General features: G+C 41.2%; 4 protein-coding genes across 12 annotated transcripts in view; 1 reads left to right on the top strand and 3 right to left on the bottom strand.

The window, feature by feature from the left end:
* LOC120735222 (arginyl-tRNA--protein transferase 1) overlaps positions 1 to 11,326 on the bottom strand; it is a 51,643-nt gene extending 40,317 nt beyond the window's left edge. For 2 of the 8 annotated variants that reach the window (XR_005696206.1, XM_040034455.1), the window contains exons 1-6: positions 11,140 to 11,319; positions 6,778 to 6,841; positions 6,540 to 6,602; positions 6,249 to 6,358; positions 5,422 to 5,649; positions 837 to 1,051 (exon numbers count right to left, since the gene is read on the bottom strand). Coding sequence is in view for 7 of the 8 variants with exons in the window: in XM_040034455.1 (XP_039890389.1) it covers positions 837 to 1,051; positions 5,422 to 5,649; positions 6,249 to 6,358; positions 6,540 to 6,602; positions 6,778 to 6,841; positions 11,140 to 11,239 (780 nt within the window). In the remaining variant the exon portion in view is untranslated. Of the gene's footprint in view, positions 1 to 836; positions 1,052 to 5,421; positions 5,650 to 6,248; positions 6,359 to 6,539; positions 6,603 to 6,777; positions 6,842 to 10,086; positions 10,339 to 11,139 lie in introns of those variants that run through there. The other 6 variants (XM_040034454.1, XM_040034457.1, XM_040034456.1 and 3 more) reach the window with 5 other exon arrangements.
* Positions 11,327 to 12,141: 815 nt separating this feature from the next.
* On the bottom strand, positions 12,142 to 18,016 carry LOC120735214 (delta-1-pyrroline-5-carboxylate synthase-like). Of its 2 annotated transcripts, none has more exons than XM_040034430.1 (17): positions 17,993 to 18,016; positions 16,757 to 16,874; positions 16,475 to 16,626; positions 16,234 to 16,383; positions 16,006 to 16,110; positions 15,756 to 15,914; positions 15,525 to 15,615; positions 15,096 to 15,220; positions 14,851 to 14,995; positions 14,685 to 14,758; positions 14,455 to 14,554; positions 14,033 to 14,253; positions 13,801 to 13,938; positions 13,516 to 13,711; positions 13,307 to 13,428; positions 12,865 to 13,147; positions 12,142 to 12,778 (listed from the first exon to the last, which is right to left on the bottom strand). In XM_040034430.1, exons 2-17 carry the CDS (start codon positions 16,851 to 16,853, stop codon positions 12,597 to 12,599), a joined length of 2,340 nt encoding a protein of 779 aa, XP_039890364.1. In that variant the 5' UTR covers positions 16,854 to 16,874; positions 17,993 to 18,016; the 3' UTR covers positions 12,142 to 12,596. The 2 variants fall into 2 exon arrangements, with proteins under 2 accessions (XP_039890364.1, XP_039890363.1); XM_040034429.1 differs by lacking the exon at positions 17,993 to 18,016 and adding an exon at positions 17,359 to 17,509.
* On the top strand, positions 17,898 to 21,698 carry LOC120735221 (E3 ubiquitin-protein ligase TRIM39-like). The gene is made up of 6 exons (XM_040034449.1): positions 17,898 to 18,983; positions 19,102 to 19,197; positions 19,293 to 19,526; positions 19,607 to 19,629; positions 19,742 to 19,875; positions 19,963 to 21,698. The coding sequence occupies exons 1-6, from the start codon at positions 18,387 to 18,389 to the stop codon at positions 20,571 to 20,573; spliced, it is 1,695 nt and encodes a 564-aa protein (XP_039890383.1). The 5' UTR covers positions 17,898 to 18,386; the 3' UTR covers positions 20,574 to 21,698.
* On the bottom strand, positions 21,510 to 25,456 carry habp2 (hyaluronan binding protein 2). The gene is made up of 13 exons (XM_040034432.1): positions 25,319 to 25,456; positions 24,935 to 25,109; positions 24,744 to 24,830; positions 24,522 to 24,632; positions 24,276 to 24,392; positions 24,055 to 24,165; positions 23,803 to 23,974; positions 23,628 to 23,725; positions 23,079 to 23,541; positions 22,843 to 22,985; positions 22,616 to 22,750; positions 22,122 to 22,267; positions 21,510 to 22,004 (listed from the first exon to the last, which is right to left on the bottom strand). Exons 1-13 carry the CDS (start codon positions 25,376 to 25,378, stop codon positions 21,837 to 21,839), a joined length of 1,986 nt encoding a protein of 661 aa, XP_039890366.1. The 5' UTR covers positions 25,379 to 25,456; the 3' UTR covers positions 21,510 to 21,836.
* Between the last annotated feature and the right edge of the window lie 130 nt (positions 25,457 to 25,586).

Here is a 25,586-nt window from a genome sequence, read left to right as displayed (position 1 = left end):
TACTGGTGTGACAACACTTAAGGATCAACACAAGACACGTCCAACTGACAACATCAGAACGATTTGCTAAACTGCTAATGATTCAAAATGTTCCTTAGCCAGAAATCTGTTGCAGCCCTGCTCTATGTTCTATAATAAAGAGCTAAATGGGTCACGTAGAAGCCTCTCCAAATTGTATGACTTGTAAAACATATAATTAACCTCCATTTGCATCGGATAACATTGTGTGCGTGGCCTCTAAAGAGAATTGAATTATAATTCCAAGCAAACAAATGAATCCAACTGAAAAGAGCTCTCTAGTCTCACGGGGTACAGAGACAAAAGGCAGACACTGCCTGGTTCATCACTGCATCTGGCTTAAATCTTGGTCAAGACCAGGAATGACGTTACTCTACCAACCTCAGATGGAGGCTTAGCCAGGGATCTCTCTTCTACATTGTTCTCCTGCCTGCCAAAACTTCATTTCCATGTCTTCTCATACTGGCTGAGCTGGGTGCTGTGGTTTTAATGTCATCAGCAGAGTAATGCAACCCATTTTGTGTGGTGTGCCTGTCATTTGGTTGAATTCGAAGTAGGAAGAGGTGGTTTTTCCACTCCGCTTTGGCTAGCTATCCTATCCGTACACATAAACACATGTGAAGTCACTGGAGCTGGGGAAGAGCTCTGTGAGACCAAATGTTCGCGCTAGCTAAGTCCAAACATTACAAAGCCTGAAAGCTAGACTAAGAACACTATTTCTTAATGACAGAATCATCAAAATAGGTTAATGATTATTTAAAGTTACAGAAAAAAAAAAAAAGAGGAACAAAAGTTTGCTCCACAATATTTTTGTTCACCTCAAGGCAATGAGCAGAGTTTTCAGGCAATGATTCGCTGATGAATTCTTCCAATGTTTTTGATTGGTTGTTTTGACTAGGAGTGGGTTGGGTAGGAGAGACAGTGGAGGAAACGCCGTCGCCATTTTGCCTCATTTGTTCTTTCTGAAGACGCCGCTCTTTCCTCAACTCTTTGGCCTTCCTACACAGCGGGCGGCTAGGATCGGCTCCATTCCCTGCAAGACAGAAGGAGAAATGTCAAAGGTTTCCTGAATGTGCATTATCACTTTAATTTTATGCAAAGACATGGTGAGAATATGCCACGGACGTAAAAGATCCAGTTTAAAAACTGAACTCGGGGAGAATGATCATTTTCAGCTTCAGACTGCTTTTTCGGTAAGAATAAACCAAAAGTAACAAAAGGCTTTAACTTTGAGCCGCTGTAACTTTCAAAAAACATATGCGATAGCTGCCCGTCACTTTGACTCCAGTAGCACATAGAATATTGTTTCATGGCTGCCAAAGCAATGATTTAATGTAAAGACTACTGAGGTAAGGATGGTGATTACCTCAGTCCTCTTTGATTTTTCACTGAAGCAAGCATAGTTTTTTTTTTTGTTTTGTTTTTTTTAGGCGATAACAAAAAAAAAACCAACCTAATAATAAAAACAATCAGGTCTGCTGGTGTGGGAAAATATATGAGTGGACCAGCTCATCGTACATCGCAAATAAAACACAACCCACGCATTTTTTTTCCTTCTATCAGCAAGACTGACAGAAACAGTTCCTGAAATTACTAAATCTCTGCCTGTCCCTTCTTCTCATCCTGCTGCCCCTCCTCCTCCTTCTTCTCCTCCTCCTCCTCTACCACCACAACCTCCTGGGCTCTTGCCAAGCCCTTCAGCTCTCCGGGCATCCCATGTCAACAGTTTACACGCCCACATCCTGTTTGGAGCAATAAGGAAACGAGAGCCGTTTCCTGCTTGTCATATTGCCAGCTGCCACCATCAGCTCATTCACCAACTCCCCCTCCGGTGAGGTCACAAGGAAGAGAGAGTGAGCGAGAGATCCCGATGCCTGATCCTGACAGAGGAGAGAGAAACAGATCCTGGCCAAGAATCACTCACGGCATTCAGCTTTAGCTGTCTCAAGGTCCTGTGTCTGTATGGCAGATTGCACCCTGTGAACAGTAAATACAGAACTGAAGCTATGCTATAAAATATGCTAAAAACATGAAATGACATTTGCAGTGCATAAACTAAAACTAAAAAAATATTTTGGTATTTTTTTATTTATCGCTTACTGTGTTCTTCTTCTAAATGATTTGTTGTCGAGTCATCGGGGGCGATAGGAGCACATAAATGTAGTGACTAAGAAAATTAACAGCGTAATATTGAATCTCAAAGACTGCCACATTAGCGTTTTATTGGAAATGAAAAGCGGTGCGAAAGGAAGTTTGCACTTGCAAGAAATCACCTCTGGTATAAACAGAGTTGTGGCTGTGATAGCGTGGTCACATAGTTTACCTCTTTCAGAATAAACAAACCAATGTCAAGGAAGAGTGGTCACGCAGACAACAGGAACTACAGCCTGGACCGAGTTCATCACACTGACTCAACCACAAACACAGCAACCCTTATCCATGATTACTCTGTCCATGCGCCTCTCACTCCCAGTAATTACACTCTCAGCATCGACACACACTTTCTCTCTTAGCCTCACAAACACAAAAAAACAGGTACTCCCAAGGACAGGATATGCAGCTGTGGTGAAGATAAAGTCTGACAGACCAGTTCCTGTGGAAGACAGATGCACTTTCTCCAGCAGTTAGCGCTTCATAAAATCTATGACATTCTCTATCCATGCTTCCCTGAGCACACATATGGCTTTCAGAAGATACACTCAGTGTAAGCTGTCTAGAAATGTGAAATACTGCTTTCCTATACGTAAACATGCAGCACACAAGTCAGAATTGATTTACAGTGGTTGGAGGATACTGTCGTCTCTGTTCTGCGTGTGCAGTGGCATTTATTGCAGTGTATAACCCTTGAGAAACTACCAACTTAAACTCTCTGCTGTAATTAAAACTGGTTCCGCTTAAGTTTTTGGTAACTGGAAACTCCCCAAAGTTATAAAGTGCACTAGTCATAAAAGTAGAGGGAAGAGAGGTCCAGCTGTTTTCTGCTAACGGTGAAAAACATGATCGCACACGGCTTCAATAATGTTGAAATCTGGGCTCCGGGGAGGCCAATCCATGACTGATAGTGTTCCAGTGAGTGGTGTTTACAGCGTTAGTATCGTGCTTGACATCATTTTCCTGCTGGAAAATGAAGCTGTTCCAATCAGACGCTGGATCAAAATCTGGTGATACTTTTCTGTGTTCATAGCCCCAAACCATGACACAGCCTCCACAAATAGCTGTAGACACTCACTTTTCCATCTCATTCTTGACCTACTTCTGTACATACTGACAATGATTTGAACCAAAAATCCCAAATTTGGATTCATCACTCCACGTGACTTTTGTTCACCGATTTTCGGTCCAATTCTTGAGTAATTTGGCATACCTCAGCCTTTTCTCCAGGTTTCCTTTAAAAAATGGCTTCACAATACCCCCGCCTCCACGGAGACCATTTCTAATAAGGCTTTGGTGAACAGCAGTGAACAACTGAAGGCCTTAATGCATCTCTCAGGTCCTGTGTCAGGTGTTTGTTGGATTTCCCCCCCCCATTTCTTAAGGAAGTTCAGTGTGTACTGCTCTCCTGCTGTAGTTTTTTTTTTTTTTTTTTTTTTAGGTCTGCCACTTTCTCTTTCCCCCCCCCTAGTTTTCTCAGGTTTTTGGTAAATGTGGTAAAATGCTCACCTTGTTGGTCTAAAAATCCTATTTTATTCTTGTCAAGCTATATTATCTTTGACATTTTTCATAGATTCACCAAAAAATGGGAACAAATTATGCGTTTTCATTACTAAGTTGTTGATCTTGTGTAAAAGCCAGACTGGTTCACCCCTTGAGTTAAGTGCCTTTCTCATAATCATTGCATGATTTACAAAAATTTTGCACAATAATATTTCTCCAACATCCTCTCTTGCCTTTTAATTAATGATGCTGGATGGCGTTCTCATCAGAGTTGGAAAGGAAAAAAGCAGCTGAAGCCTGAAACATTAAAGGTTGTTAAAAACGCCACTTCCTCTGTCTAATGGGAGTTTATTATCTCTTCCCTATAAGTGTTATTAATTCATTATTGAGGGGATATCCTGTGCTGGAAAATAAGGAGGAGAACATAGACAGATAATTCCAAACCAGACACACACTCCTACGAAACAGTGAACAAACAGTGCCCTCATTCACCAACATGCTGCAGTGTGAAGCCTGGTTTACAAGGTGAACAGTGACACCTTCTGGCAAGATCTGATACTTCAGTTAGTGCAGAGCACAGCATGAGGCCACATTGGATACAGTAGAGACAGCATAAATTTAAGCAGAAAACCAAAGAAGCCATTAAGTATTAAGTACAAACAGCTAAGGATTCCTCGATTAGTCACAGGTGGCTTATTATTAGCTTAGTTGTAGTTGACTACATTTAAACAAATTAATAAGTAATCATGTATTCAAATTGTCTTAGCTGCAATGTTTAAAAAAAACATCCAAATTAAGTTTAATTGCTGCAAAGAAATTCCAAAAACACTAAAGGGAAACTACTTATATAGCAAGCCAGGATAAAAATTCACCACATAAATGCTACATTAATACTCTGTATGATCAGTGCATTTTTAAGGTCTGTTTCCATTGATTTTCTGGTGGCAGGATCTGCTTTCTGTATCTGAAGTTCAGTGTTGACAGCTCAGCATCTACAGTGAAAAAAAACAATGCTTTGCTTACAGCTTTTTCTCCCCTGCTGTGCTGACAGCATTTTCAGTTAAAGAGCATTACTTCCCTCTTTGTCCCTGACAAAGTGTCAACCCATAGCTGTCACTGACAATCAAACTGTTTGGAATCCCAGACTGATCTAATCCCGTTCTTAGGTCCTTCCTGGAGTAGACTGTGGAGACTCTGAGCACTCGGTACAGATGAAGACACAAAAAATGTTTCACGTATTTTTGCAACCTAACAACAACGCGGCTTTCTGAGAAGAGCTCCAAGACTGAAAAGCACATAACCCAGAAACCGGCCTTTCCAGTTAGTGGGTTATTAAAACGAAGAATAAGGTCAACGTTTAATTATCCGCTTCGGTTTCACACTTACTGGGAAGCTTCATTGCACTGATGGTAATAAATAATAACACCCCGTCAACTCGATTAATATCACCTTCAGCCCGTTTATGTGTGAGAAGGTGCACACACAACAAAGCCGAGAGCAGAGAGAGGTAAAAACCCTGCACTACTTATTGCTGAGGCTTCATAGTACAGCTGCTTGAGCCGTTCATATAAGGATTTATGTCATTGTTTTAAAACTTTAGTTAGTTTAATTTTTTTATGACCACTGCCGCTCCAGGTTTAGATTGATAGATCACATAGAATAGAATGAGCTAACTAAGTATAGTACTAACATAACTTTTTTCTCCCCCCGAGCAACGGCAAGTACAGCACTAGTTTAGATGACTCCTACCTGGTTTGGGAGCTGCGGATGTTGTGGTCCCAGCCAGTACAGACACTGGATCATTTTGTGATGTTTGCGAGCCTGTAGGTGTGGCATCTGCTGCCTCCTTCTGAACTTCTGTGGTAGATGGAAGCTCTGTAGCATCCTTCTGAATGCCTGTGAGAGCGGTGCACTTTAAATGTACTTTCCTCAGTTCCTGTGGTCCTGCCTCTTCACACACCGAGTCCATTGGCTCACCTATAATGCAGGAAATCAATATTGCTTACACCAGACAGCACACTTTAAATTACCCTTCTCTTCTGTTTTGAATTGAATTCGTTTTTGAATTAGCACCCAATGCTAACTGTACTTTAAACCAGGGTGCTCACTTACGCCTGATCATTGACATCAGAATATGACATTACTGATCTGCAGTCATGCAGCAGGACTGCTCTCTGTGACATCCTGCAGTTAAAAAGCCTTGCTGTGAAGGGGTCTCTGATGAAATGTTATGTGCACAGTTTGTGAGCTTTGCAACTGATGGAGCTCTTATGAGCTGATAGAGAGGAACAGCCATACTCCTGTGTAAACCCATAAATCTCAATCTGCCTGCTGTTCACAGCATCATTTATATCAAAACCTGTGGTCCATGAATACATTACAGACTCATGTCATTTTCACACATTTATTAAGTTTCAAACTCAAGTCAAGCCTGTGTGGTGCTTCACACTACAAACTACAACACATATGCAGTCGCAGAGCACTAACTGCTTAAAGAGTATTGCCATTTTTTCCACAAACTGTACACCAATAGAGACTATGAATGGATGTGTTTATACCTCATATATTATACATACCTGCACAATCTTCCTGCCCCTTTTGCAGCTCCCCTTTGGATATAAATCTGTTCATCTTCTTCAGGATTTTCTTGTGGGATTTGGAAGGCTGGAATTTCAGAGCGTGGCATCTTGAGAGAGGATACAAGGTAAAGGTTATTGGTTGTTAAAGCAAACATTTAATTAACGTATTTTTTCAACATAGATCAAACAACCCTTGTGTATTCTAGGTTTTTTGGTCTTATCAGATCTTAAGTTACTTAAAGTATGACTCATAAAAGGAAATTTTGGTAAGCAAGTTAATAAAATTACCTGATGGTATACTGTGGACAGCATGTCTTCTGCATTATGGGTTTGTAAACATACTTCCCACTTCTGAAAATGAAAACATGGACAAGATTTGTGGGAGAGAAAAAAAATAAAGGCAATAAATTATTATTTTTTATTTGAAGTAGTCACAACTCCATTTTTAAACTGAATTCAGGAGAAAAGGTTTCAAATGGAAGTAGGAAACCACTGGCTGAAACCAGGATACTAAGTAGCTACTCACCTTCTCCATCCTCGATCTATGAGGTCTTGGTAGTCTTGTACCGTCATGGTGTGGGACCACATCCCTACAATCAAAACAAAACAAATAATTAATCAAATTGTTTCCTTAAAATGTATAATTGATTTAAATACAATTTTATACACAATGGCAATCGCTGAAAATATGGCAACAAGCCTAAGCAGTGTTATGTATGAAAAGTCTCTTCACCTTAAGCCCAATCAGGCTTAAGGTCATAAAAGTGGTAACGCCTTTTCTTTTATTCACAAAAAGCGAATGGGACGAGGAAGAAACTGTTAATGAGATAATACTTCTGTGTTTAAATTGATGATAAAACTGAACTGGAAACAAGGGGAACGAGTCAGGCTCTTCACAAGTGAGTAAAACTAAAACAGCTGTGATACGAGGTATGTATACAAACAAGGCATAGTCTGTCAAGAAGTTGAGACTTGTGGTAGGTCCACATTTTTGTTCCAGTTTAAAATACTGTCTCCAAAGGGTCATTCCCACAGTACTTTAAGGCCCCAATGGAAATATACAAATTTATCATTTGTAGCCAGACCAGATCCCTCTTCCCAGAGCCGAGGTCTGAGCTCTTCCTTTCAACTTTCAACTTTCCTATCACTCTTGGAGCCTGCATAAACAAACCAAAACGTAAGCTTCTATTGCAAGAAAACAATCCATTTAAATCTAAAACAGCCGAGGTAATTAACTGTTAAAAAGTTCACACAACACACACCAACCTCTCAGTCGAGTATAATTTCCTATGTTTCAAAAAAATGATGCTTAGAGTCCAAGCAAACTCCACTAGTGAACCACAAAATGACAGATGAGTCTCCAACAGACACAGCGGCAAGACTGCAGGCTTTCTTTATGTCTGACACACATCACAACTTTTCACAGGACTCTCTGTAGTACTGTGAAAAACTAAGTGCACCTTTATTGTTTCCATAGGATCTAGGGCAGTGGTTCTTAACCTGGGTTCGATCGAACCCTAGGGGTTCGGTTAGTCGGTCTCAGGGATTTGGGCAGAGCCTCCGCCCACGGCTCATTTTGTGCACCAGTAAAAAACATATCTACGTCTTGAATTTGAAAAAAAATCATATTTTATTTTTCACTAAAGAGGGGTTCAGTGAATTCGCATATGAAACTGGTGGGGTTCAGTACCTCCAACAAGGTTAAGAACCACTGATCTAGGGTGAGAAGTAGCAGTCAGGTGCTGCTATACAAATCACTTGATTAAATGATCATCAGGAAGTGTGACCAAGGCTACCAAAGCAGAGATTTGGGCAGTTTGCTTGTCTGGAGTATTCAGGTGTGTGTTGATTGTCCCAAAAGTGGAAGTCTCAACAAATTCATCCCAAAGTCGAAGAAAAGGCAAACAACCAAGAGATACATCTCAGAGTCTGCAGCCCTCAGTTAATGTGTTAAATGTTAAAGTTCAATACAGTACAGATAGAAAACCACTGAACATGTATAACTTCTTTGGAAAGATCACTAGGCAGCCTCGCTTCTGTCAGTCTGCCCCAGGGCAGCTGTGGCTACAACTGTAGCTTGTCTCCACCAGTGTGTGAATGTGAGAGTGCATGAATAGTGGTATTGTAAAGCGCTTTGGGTGCCTTGAAAAGCGCTATATAAATCCAATCCATCATTATTATTATTATTATTATTATTACTAGGAGGAAGTCTTTTTTTCTCTCAAGAGAATGTTGCAGCACAGCTTATGTCTGAAAGTTGCATCTGGCCAAACCACAACAATTCTGGACCAGTGTCCTTTGGAATGATGAGGCCAAAGTGGAAATATCTACCATAATGCATAATATTAGCATAAACATATTAGCGTAAACAGCTCATACCAGCTGTCAAGCACAGTGATGGAGGGGATGTTTTGCAGTGGTGTTTGGTTTTTTGCAGCCACTGTACCTGGTTACTTTCCAGTCACTGAGCTGATTATAAACTCCTCTGTATACTCAAGTATTCAAGAGGCAAATGTGAAGCCGTCTACATACCAGCTAAAAGTTGGTAGCAATTGAGTCATGCAAAGCGATAAGCAGCAGAATGGCTGACAAAGAAAGAAAAAAAACATAAAGGCACTGCAGTGACCCAGTTACAGTCCAGACCTCCAAATTCAAACGGTGTGGTGGGACATTACAGGGGCCTGGGTATAAACTAATGACTGCAAACTTCAGTGAACTGAAGCAACGTTGCAAAGAATTCCTCCAAAACAACGTGAAAAGACTGAGACAAAATCATATCATTTTTCTTATGGAAAATGATTCCTTCAAGTTACTGCTGCTACAATATGATGATTCTACAAATGAATCATGACGTGACCTTAGTTTTTCACAGGTCTGTATGAAGTTCCTGTGAAAACTTTCTAGACTGTATGTCTATACAACTGAATCACCATCATAAATAAACGTGTAAACAGTATGTCAAAATCTTTGTTTTTTCTTATGTTGCATTATTCAAATCATTGTCCCCTCCCCCGTTACATAGATCTTCAGTTATCTTATCGGTCAGTGGTAAAATAAAGAGCATTGAAATTCACTCTGTTTAAAACCCCAGAGAAGTTATGCTTAAATACAAAAAGTTTAGGGCCTACACATTTAGTCTCTCAAATATTTCTGGCCTATGACTGTAAAATGATCACACCCTCTGAAATTGCAGAAATGTCCCATTCTCATATACATGTGCATTAAAACCAATAATGAGCATATAAAATGAACTTAAAAGGCTTTAAATTATGCTGATTAATTAACTCCTTTTATTTGAACATAATACATGTCACCAAAAAGCCCTGCTAATTTGTTAGGCAGGAATCATGAGTCTAAAATACAAAGAATAGATTCCATGTGCAGGCGGGATAAGAGTACAGTGGCTCACAGCACACCTGGAGTGTGTTTTCACCACTCACACCAGATCCCTTCTTCAGCCTTCACTCAGGCATGACTGACACAATAACACAGATGAGAGCAGATGTTGTGCTCTTGTTGTGAGGAGTTGCGTTTGATTTGTATCTGACAACACTGTTGATAATATCACTGCACTAATCACACCAAGGGAAAACATCGTATGACGCACCTGTTCAGAAAAGTCTACAGTAAAGACGCACTGCTACTATATACATAATCCATGCATCTACAGCATAAGATGTTTCACATCTTTCCAGGAAAATAAAATGATGCCAGTGAGAATATAACATGAGATAACGCTTGACCTGCATCCACTTCCAACCCTGTAGCACTGTTACATAGTTACAAGAATTACACAGGTAGTAAAGTCTCCCTTCTTCACTGCAAGCTGTCGTACCCATATGATGTAACAGGAACAGATTAACACTCTTATCTTAGATTAGACATCAGCTCTCGTCTGCAGGCGATGTGCCCAGTTGCTCATTGACTACACTGGGACCTCCCTAATTATAGTCAACCTGTCTCAGCCCTGCTCAGATCAAATCAATGACACCAGTGTGTCCTCTTACCCTTCTCACAGTTTTCATTTTTATGTGAAAGTGAGATCTTTTAAAAAGTAAGAGTAAAATGAATCGCTGCATCATCGAGGCTCATTTTTACTAAATATTCCAAAATATAGCCACGTGTCAGCATTTATAATTAGGCTGTTCAACTAGTACACTGTTATCCCTCTGTCACTCACAGCTAGAGAACAGAGTTCGCAAGAAAAAGTAATGCCAAGTACAATTACCTGTTACACCAAAACAAAGTGTGAGAAAGTACTATAACACATGCGCCGCTCGTTGTCACCTATTGTATATTATACGACTTTTAAACCACGTAAAATATAAAATATCCTGGATTTCCCAAACTCGGCGTCACATCACAAATAACAAAAAAAAAAAAGAGAAAGCTGCACTTTCTAAGAGCAGCAGCCTTGCTTCTCCGTCCTGCTGTTTAAGAGACTACCTATTAGCTTGGTGCTACTGCAAATCTACTGCTAACATGCTACAATTGCATTGTTACACCCCAAGTTAAACATTGTTGTCCTACAGAAAAAACATTCAACAATAACCTTAACTGATTTATTCTACAAGCCTTCTTCCGTTTCCCAGAAAGCAAAAGCTAGGCTAGAAGCTAACGGCTAAAACCTGAGCTAGGTCAATAACCTTAAACCTATCTAAATGATGTCAGGCTAACGCTAAATAATATTTACACTCGCAGTGTGCGTACAGTCTATGTAACATACTCAAATACACTGACATTAGGGATAGGTGCAGTGCAAAAAACAGTTAGCCGGCTATTATGCCAGAAAGTAGACGGAGCTAGGTCATTAGCACAAGCCAGTTCAGAGAACCCCGGCTATCCTCCACACAGACACACATATACACACACTTCATCCCCAGCTTACCACGAGAGAAGTTTCCCGTTTGGCTTTTACAGTAACCACAGCGGTAGCCATCTTCTCCCCCGAAATATTCTACTATAGTGTAAGACTTATTTCCTGCCATCTTTAAGATCTAGCACAGCTGACAGCTGAGACAGGTGACCGGGCAAGCCTTGCTCGACATGTAACCCCGCCCACAGCAAATACGTCATCAGTTGTGCGTAAAACAAAGGGAGTTCTGATAAAAGTGTTTAAGTGTTACAAGTAACACTCAAATAATGAAACAGCTTTTGTTTTTTGGATCAAAATAAACATAATGCATTGCAGCGCATTCTGTAGAAATGACTTTATAACTTCATATTTAAGAAGACAGAGGCAGGGGAGAGGATGAAGGCATGTTCAGAGGCCTGAACATGTTCTGAATGTACGGTTTGGAGACAGTGGCACTGGCATAAAGACAAGGGGTGAAGCTGGAGGTGGCAGATGAAAATGCTCACTTTCACTGACAAAGATAGACAGATTTACAATCCTGTCTATCAGTGACAGTTCAGGCTGAGAACTTTAGAGATAAAGTTTGGAGAAGAAGGTTAAGATGGTTTGAACATGTGCAGAGGAGGGGTAGTGGACATACTGGACAAAAGATGCTGAAGATGCAGCAGCTAGGTAACAGATAATGAGGAAGCCCACAGACTAGGTTCATGGATGTAGTGAAGCAAGACATGCAGAGAGTTGGTGTGACAGAAAAGGATGCACGGGAGAGGATGAGAGGGAGGCAGATGATCAGTTGTGGTGAGTCCTAACATTAGTAATCAAAAGAAGATTATTTAAAAACTCAGTTCTATCAATTAAATAAAGTAATAACTGAAATCAGGCTATATACCAACAGCTGCTTCCCCACTCTTAAATTAAACATCGTATGGATTAAGTAAACTAAAACAAAAAATTACAAAAATAAAGACCTTCGTTGGGGGGGGGAAATGGGCAGATTTCTCACCAAAAGCTTTGTGACACATAAAATTCCACAAGTTATAATTAAAGAACTGTACACCATATTTATTAAATTATCTGTGCAAAGAGGAAAGACAGCAAAGTAAATCCAAAACAAGATCCTGCATAAACAAGACCAAGGGAGAGTTTGCATGTAGAAAAATAACTTAGAAAATCACAGCTGGAACAATGATTTAGTTTTATGCAATTACAAAAATGGCGTTGGAGTGAAAAGCGCTTTGTCCAGTCCTAAGTTCTGTTTTACTGTTACAGTTTTCTCTCATTTAGCCACCAGTCAATTTTCTTGGGTTTCACATGGATTCATAGGTTCACAAAACCAGGATATTGGTTGTCTGATAAAAGTTGCCTCCATTCTTCCAACCACACAACAAAACAGACCTAAACAGGATTGTGAAAGCAGCTTGTGAGTTGAAACGCTACAGACAGACACAAACCTCTAAATAAACACGTGACTTTATGTTGTTCAGTGGTTTCTAATTGAAACTCCCCTGGGGCACAGGGATGTTTTCATGAAGGTATTTCATGCTGCCTTGCTCAGAGAAGTCAGCCACTGTGTGTCCCTCCCCTCGAAGGACCCACTTGGTGGTCAAAAGTCCCTCCAAACCTACAGGTCCTCTGGCATGTATCCGTGCTGTACTGATACCAACCTCAGCTCCTGCAAAATAAACAAAGTAAAATTAAATACCTTGTTTTATTTTCAAAATAGTGGTAGTTTAGGTTCACTTGAAGGTAAATACATACCAAGGCCAAAGCGGTAGCCATCAGCAAAGCGAGAGCTGGCGTTCCAGAATACACAGGCGCTGTCCACCTGTTGCAGAAACTGTTCGGCTGTTTCTTCATTCTCAGTAACAATGACATCAGTGTGGGAGCTGCCGTATTTGTGGATGTGGTCCACAGCTTCCTGCATGCTGTCAACCACCTCAATGCAGCATTCCAGGTCCCCATACTCTGTCCTCAGAGACTTGACCTCAGATGGGCTAAAAGTTAAATAGGATGCGAAGCGAGGACCAGCATGAATCTTTACCTGTAAGAAAGCAATAACCAATAGTTTGTTAAAGAATAAAAAACAAACAAATGTAATTTACTGTATTTATGGACGTGGGTAAAGTGTTAAATTCTCTTGCTGTTTTTCCTATTTCTGAATCTCATTCAAAGCATACACCCAAATAATCCTGTTTCTTACTTGCTCTGTTCTCAGCAAGTCAATGATCTGGTCAAACACAGGAGTACGCAGCATATCTCTGTGAATAAGAAGAGTCTCCATGGCATTGCAGGCAGCAGGGTAGTCACATTTAGAGTCTTTGACTGGAAAGAAACACAGTTTGTACAATCATTCAAAACCAGTCAGTTTGCATTAGTGACAAATGCAATTAAATGCAATTAAAAACCTACCAACATCAAGAGCTTTGTCAATGCTGGCATCACTGTCGACGTAGACGTGACAGATGCCCTCACTGTGGCCCAAAACAGGAATGCCCTTGGCTGCCCTCTGGATTTCCCGGACCAGCTGAGACGAGCCCCTTGGAATGATCAGGTCAATCATCTTGTCCAGTCTGCACAGATCCTCAACTTCCTCACGTGTGCTCACCTACAGCACAAATTCTTTTAGTGTATCGCAACAAATAAAATACTACCAGGAAACTAAAATTATATTTCTATAATGATTTTTAGTCTTACCAGTTGAATGGCATCTGCTACACCATGAATGGAAAGGGCCTCTTGAGTGAGTTGATGTAGAATTTTGTTGGTGTTGGAAGCTTCTTTGCCACCTTTCAGGAGCAAAGCATTTCCGCTTGCAATTGCTAGTGCTGACACCTGAAGTATAGCATTTAAAATGTCACTCTTTTTGAACACATATAAAACCAAAGACTTTAAAAAAGTATTCCAGACTGCGTAGAGATGGTCTGACCTGTGGCAGACAATCAGGGCGAGACTCAAAGATGACCAGCAGGACACCGATGGGGACCGTGATCTGTTCTAGTTCTAGGTTGTTGGCCACTCTAGTCCTCCTCAGCACCCGGCCGACGCTGTCCCTGGAGGAAACGGCGAGCTGACGCAGGCCAATGGCAAGACTGTTCAGCTTGGCTGTTGACAGACTCAGGCGATTGATCAGAGGCTGGGACAGACGACCTGTAAGAGTAAAGTATGAATAAAAATGCTGGCGCATCAATCAATAAAGAGAAACGTGTTGCCAAGCAGGAGTAAATGCTCTGCTACGCGATGCCACACCCAATGACTCCTACCAAAATAGACTACAATGGTATCTGAGTCACAGATCTACATTCAGGTATGGATTACGCTAATCCGTGTGCCAGCTCTCTGCCTCTGTACCTAATGTTGTTGCTAGCTCCATGTCTTTCCTGTTTGCATTAAGAATTTCTTCTTTCTTTTCTGTAAGGAGCTCAGCAAGACAGCAGATGATCTCCCCTCTCTGAAAAAACAAACACATAGATGTGATCAACACAATTCAAAATTAAATGACACTGCTGTCACTACGACGTAGAACTTATTTAATTTGGTTACCCAGTGCAACTAATTAGGATAATTTTTTCCCCCTTTACCTGTTCAGGGAGCAGAGAGGCCAGGGTTCTGCCTGCATGTCGTGCCATCTCTGTCTGCTGCTCCACAGTTGGGCCTGGTGGTGTCAATAACACCAACATCAAGCATAAATCCTCAAACCACAACAAAAAGATTCAAATGCTCTGTCTGAGTGGTTTTACCCAGTACCTGCAGGTTTCACTTCAGAGAAAAAGGTGCCAACTTTCTTCCCTTCCACAATGTCTGTGATGACGTGACCGGTGACTTTTGGATCTGTGCCATTGGCAATGATTACTGAGGTGCCACCCTGCAGTGCCCAGAGGGCTGCTTTCACCTGAGCCACACAACATGATTTAGTGTAATGCAACATTTTCATTACTGAAAGAACTCTGCCTCTTCATATAGTGAGATGAACTATTATCTGTCACACTGACCTTTGCTTCCATGCCGCCGATACCAACTCTGGATTTAGTCCCATATGTGATAGATTGTTGGTCTCCGGGATAGAATATATCAATGAGCTTGGCATCATCTGTTCCTGGCGGACTGTCGTATAAGCCTGAGGAAAAAATAAGAAAAATAAACCACACATACATAGATATCTTCTGATTTAACAAAAACGCGAAAAAAACAAAAAAGTCTTCTATTAATGTCTGACTACCTGGCAATCATTAATGAATAAAAGCAAAGCATCAATAACATATATGGCAGTTGCTGTAATACTATGCATAATAATGGTTCACATTTATTATACATACAAACATAAACATAATCTACACATTTACACAAATAACATACTGGCCATTACTGTGATTCTTAAATGCAAATTAAAGAAAATATTATGTAAATAGTCATATCTGTACCTTGGACATCAGACAGGGCAATAAGTAGGTCTACTTTCATTTCAACAGCCAGCCGTGCAGCCAAGCTGTCGTTATCTTTGATGCTTATTACCTGAAACACAAACCGATTTTTCATTAAGCAAAAAACACCGTGCAGGTCAGTAACAAGTTCAGTTGCTACTACATTTCAAAAGCTTCCCTCTCTCACTCAGGTGCAAAGGAAACATTGCATGCAAAAACAGGTGTACCCACATTTACACCCTGTAGGTCACTGTTGGGAACAGGGGGTGGAACAACAGCATCGTTCGTGTTAATTATCGGAACGATATTCATACGCAGCAATTCATGTAGCGTGCTGTTCAGGTTCCGGCGCTTCTGTTCATCGTGAAAGTCCAGATTGGTGACCAGAATCTAAGGAGGTGGAAAGAAATGTGAAGAAGTATGTGACATTTTAGTCAGATGCTGTAGGTATTTTATTCTATGCCAAACGTAGAGCACATACTTGTGCAGTGCAGATGCTGTATTGGGTGAACATAGCTTCGTACAGCGCCATCAGACCGCTCTGCCCAGCAGCTGCACAGGCTCTTGCTTCCAAAACTGGGACTGTCTGAAAGACAGTGAGATTTAAACAAAGTTAACAAGATTTCGAAAGAAAGAAATCAGCACACTGTTATACAGTCTACATTTACAAAATAGAGGGTCCAAGTTCCTTCTGTTAAAGCTTATTCACCATGTCTTTCAGTTGGTTCTGCCCAGAATGCAGAGCTTGTCTGACACTCTGAGACAGCAGTATCTCATGTCTCAGTCGCTGCTTCCCAAATGCCACAGCACCACTCGTAACAATCATCATCTCCCTGCCTTGATTCTGTAGCATGGCCACCTGATGGAACACAGAAACAATAACATTTAAGATCTCTTTTCTTTGGAGCAGTCATTCCTCTATAAAAGACACTCTGTATCAACATTATTACCTGCTCTACTATTGAAGCCAGTCGTCCCAGTGCCAGACCACATTCATCTCCACGCGTTACCACGGCGCTCCCAAGCTTCACTACAATGCGTTTGGCTTGCTTCAGCTCACTGCGGTGTGCAAAGGACTTCCCATGGGGTCGAGGGAGAACGACTGCGGGGAATAAAGAAAACAGTCACATTTTAACAGGCATAGGCAACCGAGGAAGAACCAACACATATCGAAGTGATCCTGAGATTTGTGTACAAGCCTAGTATGATGAAGCACTTGGCTGATCACTTACATTTAGCCTGGGAAAAGGCTCTGATGTAGACTGGGCACACATTTGATTGCCGTGTTCTGAATGGCAGAGGAGAGCAGGAAGCCAACCTGGCAAACATGGCACTGAAAATTCAGGACCACTGTGATGAGCACAGAAAGCAATGCATGGTTAGTTTAACAATGGAATAGCATCAAATTAAATAAGCAGCTTCTGGGTAAAACAAACAGGCTTGACGCCAACGTTTTAAATAGATATATGGAGTTTTGCTGTCGCTTGAAAGCTCTGCATCATGTGTCTTCTTCTTATCAGTGTTATGCGATATTTGGACTTGACACACTGACTCATTAAAGATTGTTTTGCACCAAGTTAGCTTAGAAAAATACCAGCAATAATAGGCAGGGCAATAGACTGGGCGCTTTTCACTTGTATAACCTGTAATACATATGAACGAACTGCAGTTTGCATGGTAGTTTATCAGACTATAGCAGCTACGTGTCGAGTACTTCTGTCAAAACATACCTAGGTTAGCTAACGTTAGCTAGCTTTAGCTGTTGTGAGCTGCCTAACTTGCCTCGGTTTTCGACAGAACAGGCGGAAGAGATTTTTTATAAAAGACTCCTTACCCAGCGAGATGGAGACCTGGAAAGCCAACCACAGCTACACTTGTAAGTGAACGGCGAAATGAAGACACGTATTCAGTGAGAATCGCAGCGCTTCACTGCCACATCCACAGCCCACGTTGTGTGGGAAGTGCCGTAATGCTATTCACGAACGACGTGTACATAAAATATCGGGGGGAGAAACGACATAAGACGTTGGCTTACGCAAGAAAGTTTTAACGTACGCATGAATTTTATTTTATTTTTTTGTGAGTGAGCTCGGGTTGCACAAGTACAGAGACGTCGAGTGACAGTACTACACACTTAACGCTGAAACGAAGATTGGGTTGTGTAAAGAGTGCAGAACAGTTTTATCAGCATGCACCGTCTATATCACAGAGAATGCAGACTTTTGCAATATGTATTATGCTATTATTGTTATTTATAATTACAAGTAATAGGCATATTTTAAAAAGTAATGTCGTTTCTTCTAGGGGCAATATAACATCGCAATAACATATTTTTTTTTAAAGGGAAATATTTTGTAATGTAATTCTGACAACAACAAGCGTGACTGTAAACAACTAATATCGCTTTTTTTTCAAGTTTTCGAAATTATATCTTCACAAAATAAAACAAGCTTCGCTTAAGTACTCACGTGACTTCCTGGCTCTTTTTACACCCGGAAGAGCAAGCGTCCTATGAGATCTCAAGTTGAGATTACTTTATCACACACCTGTGCTCAAACTAAAGAAATTTCACTCTAAATTGATTCCCTTTTCCTGTCATTTTTTTTATTAAATGACCCTGCATTTTGGACTGTTGACTTGTATTTTAATCAATTTCTTTGAAACTGTGCCATTAATTTGTGTGTCAACCATTTGAACCTGCTAGTGAAGCAAAAAACCAAAACAAACAGTCTTCAGTAATGTGACACTAAAGCCACGTGAGTGGCGTTTGTGCATGCCAGGACAGACCTGTGAAACATTAATGAGCAGGACAGTCAGAAGCACAGTGCACACTGAGCCACCATAACAGCTGTACACAGAGCTATGGGGACCATGGAGGAAACTTTGAAGTGTCCTGTGTGCCAGGATTTCTTCATTGATCCTGTGACGCTGCAGTGCGGGCATGACTTCTGCCTCACCTGTATACAGGCTGTCTGGGAAACCGATGTGTCTGATGAGGGGCCTTTCTTCTGCCCGGAGTGTCAGATATTTCTCCCCTCTGACCTCACTCTGAAGATAAATGCAGACCTTCAGACCAAAGTAAAGGACTTCACCACTAAGACGCTGTCAGCAGCAGAGCGACAAGCAGCAGCTTCAACTAGTGAAACTAAATCATCATCAACTATCTGCTGTGACCACTGCATAGAGATGCCATCAGTAGCCATAAGAACATGCCTGACTTGCGATGCCTCGCTGTGCCAGGCTCACGCCCTGCTCCACCAACAGAGGTCTGCTCTAAGGGAGCACACAGTGGTGGAGGTGACCAGCGATCCACTGTCTCTGAAGTGCAGGGAGCACCGCGATGAGCTTAAGCTCTTCTGTATGGAGGAAAAGGTACCTGTGTGCTGTTTGTGTGTCCTGGTTGGCACGCACAAACATCACAAAGCCTCTCAACTGCATGAAGCCAAAGCAGACTTTAAGGTGATTATTATAATCTCTTTTCATTACTTGTGAGGAATATTTATCTATTTTCTTCCTGTTGTTTTTTGTTTGTTTGGTTGGTTGTTTTACCAGAGGCATGTTGTATTTCTGTCTCTAGAGTATGCTTGAGACCTCAATGAACCAGCTACTAAAGAGGAGAAGTGAAGCTGAACATGCCATCAAAGACCTGGAGTCACTGTATACACAAACAGTGGTACAACCAATACAGAAATCACACTCTTAAATTGCTTAACTTTTTAAATTGATGGAAGCCATTCTTGTTTGTCTAACAATGCATTTATCTCATAGACCTCTGCTGCAGAGTTTAGAGAGAGAATCTCAGACAAGTACAGCAGAATCCACGTCGTGCTGAATGGCGATGAGCGTCTAATGATGCAGATTATAGACGCAGAGGAGACATGCATGACAGAGTGGCTGGAGGCCCAGAGGAGCATTGTAGAGGCTCAGATCAAAGAGATAGATGCATTCAGAGCCTCCAGCAAATCACTTCTCCAGGAAACCAATGATCTGCGGTTTCTGCAGGTAGGGTTTACATGATCACTTACCGTGACCAGAAGTGTAGCACAAATATAGCTCAAATGTTTCCTGTTGTTTTCAAACAGCAAATCACATCACAGAATCTTTGGTGAGTATATTGCTGAGTCCAGTTTGTAACCTGAAATTGCCCATGCTTTACGCTGCTCCATATAATTATTCACTGAGCCTTCCTGTGGTATGATTTTTATTTTTATTTGCAGTGATCCCTTGGAAGTTGCTCCAATCCGAGAAGTAAACAGAGACCTCTGTGACCCTAAGAAGCTGAGAACAGTAGAGAGGCTGGTGGATGAACTCTCGGTCGCTCTGTCCCAACATTTTCCACGAATGTGGTCATGTTAGTAAAGCTTTTTTCCTTTGACATTCTAAATCCAACTCTCATTATCATTATAACTGTGTACTAAGTAAATATTTGTATTTGCAGACTTAAGTTCTCCTCTCCTAGACTTCAAAACAGCTCATCCAAAGCTGGAGTTATCCCAAGACAGAAAACAAGTGTACTGGAGACGCCAACCTTTCGGTGAAGGACATAGCCCTCAGCCATATGACTCACAGTATAGCGTCCTTGCTCAGGAGAGTTTTACAGGTGGCCAGCATTACTGGGAAGTCATTGTCCAAGACAAGCCCTTCTGGATGATAGGTGTGACCACGGGGTCAGTCGATAAAAAAGGCAGTTTAAGCCAGAGTTCTTCCAGTCTGGGTGTAAATAACACATCTTGGTGCATCTACCATGGAGACGGACAGTACATGGCGTGCCATGATACTCAGGAAAAGCAGCTGTCAGTTGGAAAGAGAGTCAGAAAGCTAGGCATACTTGCAAACCTCCAGAAGGGGGAGCTGTCATTCTATGATGCCGACGCTATGAGGCTGCTTCACTCCTTCTGTGTGCAGTGCACAGAACCTCTTTATCCCATTTTTAACCCATGCATTGATATGAACGGAGTCAACACACAGCCTCTTACCTTGTTTTGGATAAAGGACCCCTGGGATTGGCATACACGTGAGGAGAAAAGTGAACTCACAGGAAGCATTTAACTGCCTCTGTGGGATGCAGAGTCACTGATCAAATAATTATTTTAAGTGTAATTTTCCATTTGTGCTCACATAAAATTACATTGTGAAAATGTCCAGCGTGCTGTACAAATCTAGGTTGTCAAAAATATTGACTACCACCAAGTTTCCGTGATTGGCTTTGACTCTGGTAAAGCTACAACGGCTTTTAACGAATATACCTACCTCTAACGTCTTGCTAAGATTAGGTTATATAATAATATATGAGAAGACACATCTGCAGACATATCCGTGACTTTATAATGTCAAGACTAAAGTTATGTAATCATTGCAGCACTGCCGTTTCTGCAGTTGACATGTACGCTAAATATTTCATTAAGTGGTATCAGGTTCAAACAGTGCATTTGTTCTGTGGCAAAGTCGATCTCTTTCTGCAGCTTAGCAGCTCTCATGTGTGCCTTGATGCAGTTCATAAAGTAAATGACCCGTGTGTAAACTGCTCATCAGACCATGGAGGACATGCATGCCTTTAGTCTCACATGTCAATGGCCCTACAGAGTTGTTGCCCTGCAGCAGACAATACACTGAGGTCAAATAACACGAACAGTAACGCTATATGTCTAGAAAAGATTAAGACACTTAACAATCTGATTTACACAATTCTTTGTGCATCACGCTTTTGCTCATTGTAAATAAATAAATACCTTTCTGCAGAAGAAGAAGAAGTCTGAAAATTCACATTCAACACAATTAGAAAATATAACTCTCTCTTTTTTTGTAAACAGTAACATTATGCACCCATCACAGGGTTTTGAAAGTTCAGCCACCCTAGGGCTTGGTGAGGACATACAGGAACAACACAGCACATCAGAAAGAAGAAGCATTTATTTGCATCATGTAATAATTCTGCCACAACTTTAGGACATTTTCAGTTCAGTGATGCAACTTGCCCCATTTTCCAGAGGAAACATGGTATAGCTACTTATATTGTGAGATTTTCTTTTCCATTCTTTGTTTCACACATATACAGCCACTCAAACACACTCTGCTTAATTAAAAAAGTAATTCAAGCCTTAGGGTTTTTTCCATGCATGCATCATTTATGTTATAACAGCGGATTTCAGATTTTTCCATCTTTTATGTGTAACTGATAAGACAATCCAGCTAATATCCAGTACATTTATGAATAGTTTGAATAATCATATAATTTGATTACATTTTAGGAAAAGCGTACAGTGTGTAGTGGTTGGAGATCTGGTGGGCATATTAGTGAGAAACAAAGGTTGCTCAAGGAATTGCTCCTTCAGTATTTGCCTTGATCCAGTCCAGGAAATGAGTGACCCGTGTGTAGACCCCAGGCCTGTTCTTCTTCCCGCACTGGTCTCCCCAACTCACCACTCCATAAACAACATTAGCGTTGTTCTGCATGCACGTCAATGGTCCTCCAGAGTCCCCCTGAAACAAAATTGTACAGCTGACTATATGCTACTACTGGAACTAATGTAATAACTTTCTGTAGATGCGTTAGTAATAAACACGTTATAACAGCATCAAACATTCAAATGTCCTAACCTGGCAGGAATCCACCCCTCCCTCCAGGTAGCCAGCACAGAACATGGAATTGTCCAGCATGTTCCCATAAACAGAATGATCAGAGCACTTTTCCTGGTTGATCAGCAGGACATTGGCCTCCAGCAGGTGGCTGGAACCATAATTAGCTGCAAAGATAATGCAGAAATATATTAGGGGGTAACCCTTGTTTCTTTTTTTCATATTTCATGCCCACTTCCAGAACAAAATGAGTGAATGTTCATTAAAAGTTACTGAAGGTGATCTCTGCCTGTAAAGCTAGCTATGGATACCACTGGAAAAACCCAGAACCTGTTGTAATGGTCATCTGACCACATCTGCATTGATATATTGAGGTGTCAAGTTGTCATTAAGGAGCGGTCATCAAATGTTGGAAAAGAGTTCAAGCTTCATTTAAAATAGAAAATGTCAAGTGTTTATCAAATAAGCCAAATTATGTACATGAAAAATGGCAACCTTTTTGTAACCTTACATACATTGCTCAGTAGCACCCCATCCAGAGATTTTGCACTCCGTCCCATCAGGCAGTGGCGCATTTGGTAAACAGGCTGTTTTCACAAACTGGGTCTCATTGGCACAAAAACCAGGAGTCCCACTCAGCTTCAACAAGCCTTTAGGAATATGTGTGAGATATAAATGTCACCACAAACTCAAAGAAAGAACATCTGAACAAAATGACAGAGACATTTGAGACAAGTATCACCTATATCATTGTAAACAGCTTCATTGGTCTCCCTGTAGTTTGGATTTCTAATAGTCCTTTCGACAGGTATGGTCTGAGTTCCGGGGTCTGGCTTACTCACTGACAGACTTCCAGCCAGCACCTGCATGTCCTTGTTTGGTTCACTGTGCAAATAAAAAACAAAAGGGTTCAGTCAATATTACGTTGTCTTACTTCTAATCTGCCATTAATCTGGTTCTTCAACCTTGCAGCCTTACATGCAGTGTGCAGCTGTCAGCACCCAGCAACTTGCGATGAGAATTCCTCCACAGGCATGTCTGAATGGCTGAGCGGAGCCCGTTGGTTTCACTTGCACAGAAACCTGCCAGGGTATAGCTCCTGGACTGACTTTCAGACCCCCAAAGATTCGGGTAAGAGCCTTTTTTGGCTGAGGTATGCCACAGGTGGCAAACTGTTTTGGTCCAGTAGTCGGAGGGAGAGGTGTCGCAGAAGGGTGGATGGGCTTCCCAGTTGATGGTATGGCAGTTGCTGGCAGCTTACCAGTAGGTTCTGGTTGCGGTGGTTCAGGCTGTGTCGGTTCTGGCTGCGGTGGTTCAGGCTGTGTTGGTTCTGGCTGCGGTGGTCTAGGCTGTGTCGGTTCTGGCTGCGGTGGTTTAGGCTGTGTCGGTTCTGGCTGCGGTGGTTTAGGCTGTGTAGGAGCAACCTCAGTCGGCGGCCCATCTGAAAACACAGATCCAAGAAGATGGCACAGATGTTTTGCTGGCAACACTCAAGATCAAAATGTTGCCCATCACTTTAAAACTCACGTGTCGATACAGGACATTTTGGCACATCACAGTAGTCCCACAGTAACCTGTGGCCTCTTCTGAAAAAGCACCAGGGCTTTGGCTCTCCGTCAGGGTTCCTGAATCAGAAAACGTCACTGAGACAGACCTCTTATAGGTGTTTTCTGCACATTGTATAAATGGAGTTACTTCTGACCTGCACAAGTTGTGAGGGCCAAGGCCGTCTTTGTCCTCAAAGGAGGTGAAGGGATTAACACCCGATGCCAGGATGAAGTGGGAGTTCCAGTAGAGGCACTCATCACCATCATCCGTCTCGCTCACATTGCCACGATATGACTCTCCATCGTCCACATAGCAGTCGTTTGGACCTGAGAAATGTAAATTACTCAGTGAGTAAATGAATTATGATAAATATATATGAAGAAAAACTGTAGAATGAATTATTTACCAACATGGCAGAAATGTCCTCCGAACCCTTCGGGGCAATGGCAGTCAAAGTCATTTTCATCTCTGATGCATGTGCCACCATTTTTACATGGATTAGGATTACAAACTGAAACTTTGGAGAACAATAAAACAAAATTTAGGCTGTTGTTCAGTAACTGCTAAAATCCTCACCAAAGAGGAATTTGGGCTTTTTAAAATATATATATATATATATCAACATACTAGTTTTGCAGTCTGGAGGCTGAAAGGGTCGCTTGCATTTGCACTCATAGTGCGGAGGAGTTGAAGTCAGTACACATTCGCCATGCCCGCATTGACCTCTTTTACAAATTCTTGGACCTTAGAGAATAACACCATTAGGATATTTTTAATAACATTAATTCAGTTTGTTTTTTTACACTTTGCATATATATATATATATATGCAATTTGACAAAAGAATGGAGAGAAGGGATTTTTTTCTTCACACCTCTCTCGCATTTTATTCCCTTGTAAGGTTTGGGACAGTCACATTTGAACTTTCTCCAGCCTTTCTCCTTACACACACCATTGTTAAGGCAAGGATTTGGGGTGCACTGGCCTGAGAAATAAAAAATGACAACACACCGTAATGTCAAAATTAAACCTTTCCTCTGTAGCATTGGAAGAAAACATGCCACAGATTTGCACGAGACGTTTGTTAGTATCTTACCGTCTCGGTCCACAAACTTATCAAGCCAGTCTGAATGACCATTTTCATCATCCTCATCATCCTCATCCACGACCTTAAAGAAGATATCTAGAACAATACTTTCCTTTAGATTTACAGTTTTAATTCTTTAAATACTACATTTCAAACCATTTTCTATATATGTTACAAAAGCAACATAAAGGAGTACTAACCCTCAATTATATCTTTAAACCTTCCTTTCGGTCTCTTTTTCTCATGTTTCCCATGTCTTTCAGGCTGTGCAGAGTCCCGATGTCTGTCTTGTCTTTCAGGACTTGAAGACTCTGGATGTCTGCCATGTCTTCCAGGATGCGAAGAGTCCCGATGTTTGTCGTGTTTATGTTTCAACTACATTTTTTAAGGAATTGCAGATGACAGCATAACATAAGAGCACGTACACATCCATTGTCTATCTGTCTATCTAGCTGTATATGTGGCTAAAGCTATTGACTTAACCTTTTTAAACAGAAACGTGATCTACTGTGTTTTTTGACAGAAAATGCCACAATGTAAATAACATACAACGCATGTGATTATTAAATTCAGTTAATACATACTTCAGCAGGTATGAAGAGCACCGCTAAGAAGAGACAAAGGAAGAGGAGCTTTAGGTTCATGATGGCAGTTGACCAGAAGACATGTAGGAGAGTAACATGAGAGTGAGCTGACTGGGGGAGCCCTCGCACTTTTCCAAACATTTGGTAAGTACACTAACCTTTGAGTTAGCCCTTTCTTTCTGTCTTTTTTTTTTCTTTTTTTCTTTTTTTTGTCTGGCATCCATCCGTGTTGCTGAGTCAGTTGTATTGATTATAACTGAGCTCTTAG

Source organism: Simochromis diagramma, unplaced genomic scaffold (genome assembly GCF_900408965.1).
Source record: "Simochromis diagramma unplaced genomic scaffold, fSimDia1.1 OVJJ01000481.1, whole genome shotgun sequence".
In the NCBI taxonomy this organism is placed as follows: domain Eukaryota; kingdom Metazoa; phylum Chordata; class Actinopteri; order Cichliformes; family Cichlidae; genus Simochromis; species Simochromis diagramma.
This window is presented reverse-complemented; position numbering and strand designations above follow the sequence as displayed.

Coding starts and splice junctions, on each gene's coding strand:
- LOC120735214 (XM_040034430.1), bottom strand. CDS start 16,853: ATGTTTGCCAGGTTGGCTTCCTGCTCTCCTCTGCCATTCAGAACACGG. Junction 15,616..15,755: donor GTGACCTACAGGGTGTAAAT/GTGGGTACACCT, acceptor TTTGTGTTTCAG/GTAATAAGCATCAAAGATAA. Junction 13,148..13,306: donor ACTTGCTGAGAACAGAGCAA/GTAAGAAACAGG, acceptor GCTTTCTTACAG/GTAAAGATTCATGCTGGTCC.
- LOC120735221 (XM_040034449.1), top strand. CDS start 18,387: ATGGGGACCATGGAGGAAACTTTGAAGTGTCCTGTGTGCCAGGATTTC. Junction 18,984..19,101: donor AAGCCAAAGCAGACTTTAAG/GTGATTATTATA, acceptor TTCTGTCTCTAG/AGTATGCTTGAGACCTCAAT. Junction 19,630..19,741: donor ATCACATCACAGAATCTTTG/GTGAGTATATTG, acceptor TTTTATTTGCAG/TGATCCCTTGGAAGTTGCTC.
- habp2 (XM_040034432.1), bottom strand. CDS start 25,378: ATGAACCTAAAGCTCCTCTTCCTTTGTCTCTTCTTAGCGGTGCTCTTC. Junction 24,393..24,521: donor GGGAATAAAATGCGAGAGAG/GTGTGAAGAAAA, acceptor TTATTCTCTAAG/GTCCAAGAATTTGTAAAAGA. Junction 23,726..23,802: donor GGCCCTCACAACTTGTGCAG/GTCAGAAGTAAC, acceptor TTTCTGATTCAG/GAACCCTGACGGAGAGCCAA.